Source organism: Pseudopodoces humilis, chromosome 11, assembly GCF_049639895.1.
Source record: "Pseudopodoces humilis isolate 2021_Gansu_Grassland_sample_001 chromosome 11, ASM4963989v1, whole genome shotgun sequence".
NCBI classification, from domain to species: domain Eukaryota; kingdom Metazoa; phylum Chordata; class Aves; order Passeriformes; family Paridae; genus Pseudopodoces; species Pseudopodoces humilis.
Genome location: NC_142210.1, coordinates 3338005 through 3349680, shown reverse-complemented (window position 1 = coordinate 3349680; position 11676 = coordinate 3338005). Strand labels below are relative to the sequence as shown.

The window sequence follows — 11676 nt, the reverse complement described above, 5'->3', positions numbered from 1 at the left end:
AAATACAGAGCAAAAAGAATAATTTCTAAGATTTCAAGTGGATAACAATTCCAAATTTTAGAATTTTGTGAGAGGCAGGTGAGTCTAACTAGCAAGACCTGAGACTTTGAACTCTCCATGCAGGGCTTTCAAGCAATAGTGTGAGCAGTGCCTGTGCTGTGTCCTGGCACCCTGTGACTTAGGCAGGCATTTGACTATCTTTACTGTCTCTCAAGATATTGATTCAAAAATGTAATATTCTCTTTGTGGACCTTAGCACAACAGTCTTTAAAAGCTCATGAAGTGTCACAGAACTCTGTCAAGTCAATATTTCATGTTTTATTAATTCCCTACTTAGCCAGTTCTCTGATTGGTTAAATGTAGTGTCTATAAACCTCCTAGTTGTATTTTTACCTGAAAAGGCTCAAAATGCTCATTTAGCCTGATGGTTAAACAAGTGCTTAGAAAACACATATATTGGGGGAAAAAATGTATAAAATAACAAGAGATGAGCATAACCAAAACACTGGGGAAAGAAGAGCTCCACAAGTATATATCTATGCTGTTAACTAGTTATGACATTTTATGCAAAGGATGTATTCATGTCATAATTAATTCTCTCAGAATGTGCCTGGCTCTGCATAGCTACAGCAATGGAACCTTCTGTTACTCTATTAGCTGTTAATGGGCATTAATTGCTGATGGTCACAAGATACAGCTTCAGTCTCTTCCCCACTTCATGAAAATGGGTGTTACATAGGAGCTGAACTGAAATCAGTCAGCATCTAAAATATCCCACCTTGAGCTTCTAGCACATGCTCTGATTCTAGGAGGTGATTGTAGACATTCAGTCTGATGTATTCTTATTTTTACAGGACCTTTTTGTATATACATAGAATGTGTAAATAGCAATAATGTATTATTGACACAGATGCAATACGGAGGCTAAGAAACAAAGTACACAAAGACTTCCAAAATCAACCTACTCCTTAAGCAGTGCATAATATCACTACAGAACAAAAGGGGTTTCATTTTCACTTCCAATGTGACATCACTCACAGTTTCATCTAGAATTTCTTAAAGTGGAAACAAACACATCAGTAGTAAATGTGATCAGCCCAATAAATTGTGCTTGAAATGAGCCAGGTTTCAGAAATCTGTTCTCATCCTGCTCTTCAGACAAACTGCACTCCAGAGCCAGGGCTGCAGGGCATTTCCTGGGGGCATTCCCACAGGAATTCACCTCTCCATCACAGACTTCCCTGCCCGATGCCCCATTGCAAACTCTCCTCCTACAGGTACACATCAAGATACTTCTTGTCCTTGTCTTAAATCAGCTCCTTAAGTTGAGGCATTTTAAGAACTCAAACTCCCAGAAACTCTCAACTTTCTTTAGGTTTGTTTTGAGAGTTTTTTAATCCCCAGGCAAACTTTCAGCATTTGTGGAATTTTGCATTACATTTTAACAAAGTAAAGGCATAGAAGAGAAATCATAAGATCAGTAACTCTTCCCTTTACTAGCTTCTGAGTTAAAGATCTGGATCTTAATACTTTTTCTAGCAATTTTTTAAATAAAATACCCATAAAAAAATAAAAAAGAAAGAAAGAAAAAAAAAAAGGAGAGGAAGGCAAGGAGTTCAAGAAGTTTTTGACTTTTGGTCACTTCAATTATTGTCTCTGTAGAGCCATCTGTAAGTTATCTTGACTGATTAAAACCACATAACATAAAACCTTATCTTAAATTAATTTGCTTTTAGTACTTAAATTCTAATAAAGTTTGACTGCATATTCTCCATTCTGACATTCTGAATTTGCTTATTTGCACAACTGAAATCCCTGGTTTTATCCATTACAATGTATAAAATTGCTTTCCAAAGCAGACTGCCATCTTTCAGAGGAATTAAGAAATCATTTTCAGGGTAGGAGATACTAATTATGATTGATTTTGGTTTACTTTACATTTGCTAAACTTGCTCTTAAACCAAAAGAATAATATGAAAGTGTAGCTGGTATAAGTACAGCTGTTGGTATATGGCAGATATATTGAAAATCAATCAAAACCGAAAAATGATTTGAACAGGAATATTCTCTTTCCAGCCCTAACATTTGTTTCACATTAAAGACTTCCATCAGCTTTAAATGGGAGTTGTGGATGGGTCAGCTCTGGGAAACTCCACTTCGTAGGGAAAGGTGACACATAGAAAGGAGCTAAGAACAATTCACTTTGGAGACTTTAACTGGGTTGTACAATTTGCCATGGTGTTCAATATATTTCAAAGGTATTCCATGGTGCCAGCATTTCTTTACAAAGGTCACTGTAAAATCACATCCTATATTAGTCCCTATTTCTGAAAGTGCTCTTTGTCTGCCAGCTGTTCAGCTGAACTTTGCCAATGAAAGCAAAGTTTCCAGGGTTATCACTCTGCCCCTTCAACTGCACTATCTGCAAAGCCATAAACCTGAGTGGGAAAAAAGATATGGAAAGGTTTATAAAACATCCTGTGAGCAGAGGCTGGTTCCAGTCTCACCTCCTGAGCTGAAGCTGGGTCTGGGCTCTCGCCACCATGCCTGCCGACTACAATGGGACGTGGGAAATGGTAACCAATGAAAACTTTGAAGGCTACATGGTTGCTTTAGGTAAATGGCAAAATATTAATAATATCAAGAGAAAATGGTTCAATCCTAAGTCAAATCCTTCTAAAAATTAATGAGCTTTTTCTGTAATGTACATTGTGGCATAAGGGATTCTGCCAATCACAAATCAAGTAATTGTTCTTAAAATTGCAATGATCTAATTACATAAGCAAATGAAGACTTGTAGACAAAGATGCTGTTCTTTATTTAGATAAATGAAAAAACAGATACAGGTCAGGAAAAAAAGCCCCAAACCAAAAGGTTTTCAGATCTAGAAGCTCTTTTTTACTCCTGGTATATTCTTACTGTAACAGTGGAGCCACAATCTGGTTAAAGAGGAATAAGATATTCTGTAGCACTAAAGTAACAATGCCATTATTTAATTAGTGCTTTGAACCAATTACAGTACAGAGATGGAAAATTTGATGCTTTAACTGATTTTCTACTAGTTCTGCCAAAGAATCTTAATCCTAATTGATGGATCTGTTCAGATTGAAATAGAATAAATACATAAATGCATAAAAATAAACTCTCATCATTATTAATCAACAATTGAAAGCAGTTGCAATTTTCTCAGTTTTGACCCTTTTAAGGGAGAAAGGTAAGTTTCACAATTCATAGTTTTTAGCTTTTGTATTTGTGGAAAAAAACAACTTCAGGGGCATCTGTAAATAATGTGCATATACACATGTGAGGGACAAAAAGAGATCTTGGAAATGAGAATTATTAGGACAATGAGAATGATTAGGACAATGTCTTGAATTTCAGGAGAAAGATACACATTAATTGAAGTGATTTATGTGCATATATAAATGATAAGTTATATATACACTGTCAGTAATAGTAATTTAAAACTGCCAATAAATAAGCAAAAAAACCCAACCCCAAAGCATGGCAAAGATGCATGTGCTGCAGGTGATTCTCAGAAAGAAATGGCAGGGATAGGCTGCAAAGATATTCTTCTACTCTTTTTCTCACCATTTTATCTTTTTTATTTTGTATTTCAAATATTAATGTGCTCAGATTCAAAGCACACTGAGGTTTTGAGGTTTTTTTAAAAAATTCATCTGTCCTTTTAATTAATGAATACACTTTTCTCTACTTTAATTAAGATTAGTTTTGCCCTTTAAATCAGAAAGTTTGATTTTATCATAAACATGTTACAAAGTACTTAAATCTACTCTAATAGAACTACATATCATTTTTATTGCTTACATTGTTCAAAATGCAGGTATGAAAACCATGCTTTAAAAAAACCTCCCTGATTTTTCTCCAGGAGCTACAAGGCCAATATATTAGTCAGAAATAGCATTTCTTTAGAGGTCTAGACATTTTTTTCCCACAGAGAGAACTAAATTTTATGTTGCCTGGCTATAAATCAGCCCCGGAGATTCCTTTAATCCACCACAGCAGATAAAATATACCCAAGAAGTCTTGAATATAAATACTGAACAAGACCATTATTCCCCATGTTTAAAAGTCACATTTTTTTCAAGCCTATCCTCTTACTCAATTCGATTAGTACTTCCCAAGTAGGATAATGAATCTAGCAGAAGAAAAAGGGCTCCATTAGCAAGTGGCATTGCTGAGCTGACAGTGATTAACGCCCACCTGAAACCACCAAAGGATGGTCAGCAAACCAAACCCATTTCTCAGTCTCTTGCAGAAACACGGGAGATGATTTCATTTGCATACAGCACCAAAATAAGATTCCCTGGCAGCTATTTATTATTTATGTCATTTATTGCAGATGGTGATGCTGTTGGCACTGGGGGGTTGACTGGGAAAACTGGGATGGTGGTCATGGATTTTCTCCCTTTGGTGACTGGCAATGCTTTCAGCCCCCAGCAGTTGTGTGCATTATCGTGTCAGTCCTCATGATGAACAAAATCAGGGTGTTAAGGAGATCAGCACTGCAGAAAACGCTGACAGAATATTAAACAGAAACTGTCAAATGCTCTACATGGATACTTGACTTCTGACTTCAAATTTGTCTCCTTTTGAACTGCAATTTCTGTGTGTGTCTGCTATCGAACAATAATGGATTTCAGGTTTTTATTTGATTGCTTCTTTTTTCATGAATATAATTTTATTTCTTTTGAGCTAATTAATTAATCTCCTGTATACTCCCATAGACTATAGGTTCATCATAAAAGTAACATGTCCAGGTCCTCTTGATTACATACTCATTCTCCCTTGATTACACACCCATTCTAACATGCCAAATCTCTGACAAAGAATGTTATTCTCATATCCTTCTTTAGTGAGGCCAAAAAGGCACTGTCAGGCCTAATAGCCCCTCTTGTTTCTCATTCTCAAAAAAAATTCAGGTGATTTAACATACCAGCATCTATTCAGTCCTGGTTGTATGTTGTATTGGATGCTCACAATGTTCCCACAGATATCCTGTTAATAAATAAATCTATTATCAGTGAAAGATACTCGTAAATACAAGATGATTTTTAGTTGACATTACCTTTTTCTCTGAAAAATGCTGCAGGTAAAAGCACCATTTGTGGAAGTATGTCTCATTTATTTTATTTATTTTTAATTTGTAAATTTGAATTTAAATTTAAATAAAATTTAATTTTGTTAGCAAATACTGGAATTTTCGCTCTCTTTTCTCCTTTTCGATAGGTATTGATTTTGCAACTCGTAAGATTGCAAAACACTTGAAACAAACAAAGGAGATTGTTCAAAATGGAGACAATTTTAAAACCAAAACAATCAGTACTTTCAGAAACTATGATGTGGATTTCACTGTGGGAGTGGAGTTTGAAGAGCACACCAAAGGACTGGATAACCGAGTGGTAAAGGTAAAAACCTGGTACCTGATATCTGTTTATACCACAGTTAGCACCAGGAGCCAGCAGGTCCCAAAATCAGCTGAATATGTTAAGTGAAACCCAAATATTTTACAGACATCTGAGGATTTTTATAAAGCAGAAATGCAGCCTGAGACACTTTTCTTTCCTGCTACAAGCATTTATAAGAAATGCAAATCAGGATGGCTACTGGGATACGTGAGGACAATCATTAATTAGGTTTTTCTAGTGGGGGATTTTTCCAGCTTTTCTGATACACCTTGTGTTTCTAGAAAGTAGAAAAATTGTATTTTTACCTCTGCATCCTCCTCAATGAAACTGTGGGTTCATCCCTGTAAATTCAGGACCGCATCAATATAACTTTTCATTTTGGGATGGCTGTGTTTGCACTAATCAGTCTCAGCTGCGCAGTTTAACAGTTGGACATGGTTAAAAATAAAGCTGCACTTAGATTTTAATGTTAGGGGAGCTTTGGGAAGGGGCAAGGACAAAAATAAAAGAGCTTGGAGCGGTTCAGGTGGCAGGGCAGAGGGGCAAGGAGGCCCAGCAGTGGGTGCTTCACTGCCTGGGGGATAACTGGGGTAACCTGCGCTCTGAACTCCCCCAGGAACCTGTGGCCATTTGCTCAGACAAATCTCCTTCCAGGGAGATTTGAGGATAATACCTGCATTAAGGGCAGTGTTGTAGCCCCTGCCCTACCTCCTGTGGCAGAGTCAGCTCCTGGGGGATTCAACCGAGGCTCTCTCAGAGAAGTCAGGGAGGAAAAGAATACACACAAGCACCAATTCACATCCTGAATTCGGTTTCACGTTTCTGTATCAATACCGCCTCTATTTTACTTTCTTCTCGCCCTAAAATCTGTAAGCAACACTTTCAAATGTAGATCTTAAATTTCCATTGGCTGTCCCTGTGGGAGCCTTGCTAGTGCAGCATCCCCTTCCTCCTCTGGTCATCATTCACCCAATCTCCATCTTAGCAGCTCTGCAAATTCCCAGCCCTGTGTTCTGCCACTCAGCTCACAGCTGCCAAACTCTGAGAAGCTGAGACCAAAACTCACTGTCAACGAGACACATTTGTTTTGGCAATTGCCACAGGAAAAGTGGCAGCATAAAGGAAAAGTTTACGTTTGAACTCACATTATCCTTTACTGGAGGGGCACAAATTTTACAGAAGACGTTGTTTGTTCACCAGGGATCACTTTTAATTCTCAGCTAACTTTGTGCAGTGTAATTCCTGTGATTTCCTCCAAATTATTTCTCATTCACAGCACTGCAAGCCATCAAAGAGTAAGACCCATTTTTTTCACTGTTCTGAACACCCCTATATCTAAATTGTCTTTCTGTCTCCTTCTCCAGTGGGCACTGGGTGGAAGAAATTCCTGTGACAAAGTCTTTACTTAAAAACACTGCTCCCACATCTCTTCAGATCAGTTGAAGGCATTGCTCAGGATCAAAGGACTCATTAGTTTCATCACTCCTTAAATCCATCAATTAGTGCTCCTCTAGTGCTCATCACCACTACCAAAGCCTTGCTCTGCAAAATCTGTTCACTTGAGGGAGGGAGAGAGGGAGGGAGGAAGGAAGGAATTATGCATTTATAACCCTACCTGCTTTAATTACTTTAGTCTAACATTAGTTTCTAAACAAATCATGTTATTTGTTCCTAGAGAGGAGAAGGAAGAAGTATGCATGTCGTGCCATTATTCTCTGAATTGCTCTAAAAGTATTTTCTGGTCATTTTATTAACAAAACAATGCCTCAAACACATTAAAGTTAGATGAAGGTAATAAAATCAGTAGGCCACATTTAAATGTAAAGAGGGCATAGATAATTTAAAGAGCATGTAGCTTGAAAATTCCGTAAATAAGAAAGAAATTAACTGAAATTGAATGAGTTTTGTCTCATTATTAATGGAAAGCTCCCTCATAACAGAAATAAATCATCCAGTGCTGAACTAGAAAATGAATTAAGCTCCCAATATGCTTGGAGCTTTATAATAACTGAGCTTTCATGGACTGTAGCTGGTGTCAAATAGGGAGTTGTCTGACACATGGTTAAATACGTCCCTAAAGGCACATCTGCAGACAGATAATTCAGCCTGTAAAGAGAACTTTTCCTCACTTAGGTTAAGGGTTATCCTGCTCCTGGACAAGAACTGGGATAACCCAGTACTTTGTGTGCTGCTGCCAGACTGAATCACACCAGGAGATGGTTGAGGGTGGAAGGGATCTCCTGGGAACACCAGGTCCAACCCATCTGCTCTAGCAGGGTCAGCTACACCACATTGTCCAGCTTATGATCACATCTCTTTAAATTTCTTTGTGAAAGTACATGAAAATACACAAACAAATTTAGTGTAGGAGATGATATTAACTTACTCTTCCTCTTGTAACTTTATGCAGAGCTAGAAAAGGTGTTAGCACTGCACTTTTCAGTACAAGCTCTCAAGTCTTCATTCATGAGATCTGTAATTTTTTCATTAATGGCTTTAAACAGCAAGGAAAAAAATGCACTTTGTATGTATTACACAAGTAGCTGTAGACACACTCAACAATTCACTACTTGATACTCACATATGGGAAGAAACACGTGGAAATGACAACAAAGAACTGCAAAAGCTTCCCTTCATCACACTGTTGTCACTCTGAATGTGATTGTTTAAATGCTTTGGGTTTAGTTTTTTTATGAGGAAGATGGAGAATGATAGGAAGCAACTGTAACTGTGTATTCACATTGAATTTACTTTTGCATGTTCATTAGCTTCTGGTTAATATAACTGAGTTAATTCTCTGATTCATGCAGACCCTGGTGACCTGGGATGGTGACAAACTGGTCTCTGTTCAGAAAGGTGAAAAGAACAACAGGGGCTGGAAGCACTGGATTGAAGGAGACATACTGCACCTGGTAAGGGCTGCTCCACAGATCCACAGCACTTCACTGAGGCTGCAGCACAGGCTCAAGCTTTCCATTTCAAACGATTTGGGGTTTTTTTTCTAGTTAGAAAGGTCTTTAGACAGTTCTGATCTCTGAACTTTAAGGAATTTCCCCCTCTGGTTCAGCTCAGGAATGCTCAATTTCTTTCCACCTGCTCCCAATTAAGTCAAAACCCTGCAGTGGTTTTTTTTTGCTCCAGTCCACTTCCCTCCAGCTCTTAACCCTTCTTGTTACATTTCACCTCTAGCATAATCTCATTTTTATATAATCACTGATAGGGAAAAAAAGAAGAAAAAAACCCCAATCAGATTGGAAGAAAAATGGTATTCTTTGTTCAGAGCAAAGCAATATGAAATTTTAGCACACTGTGCTGTAATACAGATCAGAAACGCCTGGACATTCAAGCAGATCCCACAACAACCTATACTGCAATTATTTTTTCCTAGTTCAATAACAAATTCAAACATCTAAAGTAGCAAACTGTAGCCCAAAGATAGAAGTGGTGAGTCCAAGATAGGTCAGAAAAGCCTGTGCAGGAAATCAGCAATCAGTGACGGGCAGGAAGATTTCAAAATAACAGTATTGTAGAATCATCAGATCATTAAGGTTGGAAAAGACCTCCAAGATCACAAAGTCCCAATTTTGACTGAACACTGCTGAATCTCTCGTGATGATAAAGATTTCAGAGTTTCTTGGGAAAGCAACCAAGAAATGGGCATGGTAGCACCTACTGGATGGCACAGTGGGTGGAGGGTACGTAGATCCTTGAGAAAAGCCCATTGTTCTGTCCTGTCCTGTCTGTCCTGCTTTGCCCCAAGCCATCTGCTCCTTCACAAGTTTCCTTTACACATACTTGGTGTAGGCAGTCACAGTGGCTCCCATCTCTGTGCCCAAAAGGTCAAAGACAGGAATTCAAAACCACAATGTGCCACCTGACTAAAATCACCTGTCCAGGGCACTTCCCCAGCTCTGCCTGAACACACATTCAAAAGCTGACCTAAAAGGTTCTACATGCTGGCACCAAGGTTTAGGCTGAGGCTGGTGGAAACAAAGCCAAGCAGATCCTTACAGCAGTCTTCAGAAATCGTCCTGCAGGTCTGGCCCACTGCTGGCCACAAAGACAGCTCCAGTCCCTCCAAAGCCCTGTCTGGCACAGGAACACTGCCTGGTGGCACCAAAACTGGCTGCATTGCAGTGGGGCAGCCTTCAAGGGGTCACTGCAGCCCTGGGCAGAAATGGTGCATTGTTCTGGCCCCTGAGAAATGGCTGGGCACCCCTCTGAAGCAAATCAACTTTTTAAGGCATTCCTCTTTTTTATTTACTTCCTTGTTCCAGTGCATCTCGTGCATTTTCAGATAACATGAATTATAAACTATTAGAGTATATTGTTTTAGTAACAGAGCATGAAAAAGCCTTGAACTAAAACACAATTTAATGCATTTTTCATGTTTATTCTTCTTAGAGTTCAATTTGTATATCAAAAACTAATTACTGCAACATGAGGTGCACACCTGCTCTTTGGTTACATATAATGCATGTTTTTTTTACTGTTCTCTGTTTCATAAGCAGAAGTTTTTAATGCAGTGTCTCAGTTGTAGTAATTTCTGGTGGGATCTGATATATATGCAAACTAAAACTTCTACCACTATATCCTTACTAATTGTTTTAATACTGCAGGAACTGACATGTGAAGACCAGGTGTGCCATCAGACGTTTAAGAAGAAGAACTAAAATGGAGCAGAAAGCCTCACAGATCTCCATCACAATGTTATGCTATTATGGTTTGTCTAAAAAGAAGAATGAAGCCCGATTTTCATTCCTTTGACATTTCTGTGTGAATGTATCATGTGCCTGTTTATGGAAACAAACACATTTTACAGAAATAACATCAAACAGTTACAAACTTCATAAATTCCTTTGCCTTTCAGTCTGGAGTTAAATAAAAGCAATTGTCTTTTAAATAATGTTTCCCTACATCTCTATAATGACTTCAAGAAGAATGTCCATTAGCAACAAGGCTGAAAATTAACAGTCACAATTATTTCCATCACAGCCTATGTCTCCAAAGTGCTGTATTATTGTCATGTCTTTGGGTGACTGAGTAACTTTGGATATTCACTGGACTGTTTCTGTTTCATTTAGTCCTGGATCACTAAGTCCACAGTTTCAGGCAACAGAATGCCTCACTGAGCACAATACACGTCCTTTCACATGGGGACTGTTCCCTTGAATTTGGCCCAGGTCTAAAGTGCTGCTGGTTCTCACCTGACAAATATCTCACGGCCTTTGTGAAGAGCTGCAGCTCCTCAGTTCCAACCTAACATGGATCAATGGCAATGCTGTAATTTCCAGTTAGAACTGGCAGCCTAATAACCATCCCAGTGGAGAAATCTGCTGCTTGAAGCAAACTCTGCATTGAAAAGTTACTCCATGGTGTGAAAACTGGGGCACACTTAGGGCTGTGAGAGGAAAACTGCAGAGCATACACAGTCTGAGCATAGCCTGTGCAGAAAGAGCGGTCAGCATGCTGCAATCTTCATCCTGTACCACCTTTCAGAGACTGTAAAAAGAAAAGTCTTTTCCCAGCAACTCTTCTCAGTTTTATTTAGGGTTTTTCAGAAGAATTCATGTTCTTTGCTAAAGGCAAGTTTAAGTTAACCATGATGAACACTACTTCAGTAGATAAAAACTTTATTATTCAACAATATGTGTGCACACCTTCCCCAGAAGACCTTGTATGCCCAAAAGCTCATCTGCTTTTTCCCAATAACATGAATTATTCTACAAAAATACAGTCTTTTCTACAACTTTGCTTTTCAAATAAAAAAACTTTCACATCAGCTTTAGCACTCTTAAGTTCCCTCTTGTCCATATCCCCCATCTTGTGTTTAGTATGGGAGGAGTGAAAATCTGCCTAACATATCAGTGGTAGGGAAGTACAGAAAATATGTGAAAACACTTTGGCAGAAATGGAGGAACATATGCTTTCTCCTCATCTCCACCTGCTCCTCAGCCCACTCGCTGTCAATAGCTCAGGGTAGGAAAGGAGTGAGAGTCTCCCAGCTGACAACTAGGTTACATCTGCAAAAATCTGATTAATTTATATACCACCAATACTTCTGTGGCCGTGGCCATTATCCTGGTTCCAGCTGGGACTGAGCTAATTTTCATTTTATTAGCTGTGTTTTGGATTTAGTGTGAGAACAACAACACGGCCGTAAGAGCGACCTGCACTTTTGGGGCCCAGAGCACACTGCAAAAAAGGCGACGACTGACGAAGGGACAGCTCTTGGTATGGAAATCCA

General features: G+C 38.6%; 1 protein-coding gene across 1 annotated transcript; it reads left to right on the top strand.

Moving 5' to 3' along the window:
* Positions 1–2506: 2506 nt before the first annotated feature.
* Positions 2507–11061, top strand: RBP2 (retinol binding protein 2). Its single transcript, XM_005529490.3, has 4 exons — positions 2507–2616; positions 5251–5429; positions 8240–8341; positions 10049–11061. Exons 1-4 carry the CDS (start codon positions 2544–2546, stop codon positions 10100–10102), a joined length of 408 nt encoding a protein of 135 aa, XP_005529547.1. The 5' UTR covers positions 2507–2543; the 3' UTR covers positions 10103–11061.
* Positions 11062–11676: the final 615 nt, after the last annotated feature.

Excerpts from the sequence above, each read along its gene's own strand:
- RBP2 (XM_005529490.3), top strand. The coding sequence starts at position 2,544 with ATGCCTGCCGACTACAATGGGACGTGGGAAATGGTAACCAATGAAAAC. Across the intron at positions 2,617-5,250 it reads AGGCTACATGGTTGCTTTAG|GTATTGATTTTGCAACTCGT; the intron begins GTAAATGGCAAA and ends CCTTTTCGATAG. Across the intron at positions 8,342-10,048 it reads AAGGAGACATACTGCACCTG|GAACTGACATGTGAAGACCA; the intron begins GTAAGGGCTGCT and ends TTAATACTGCAG.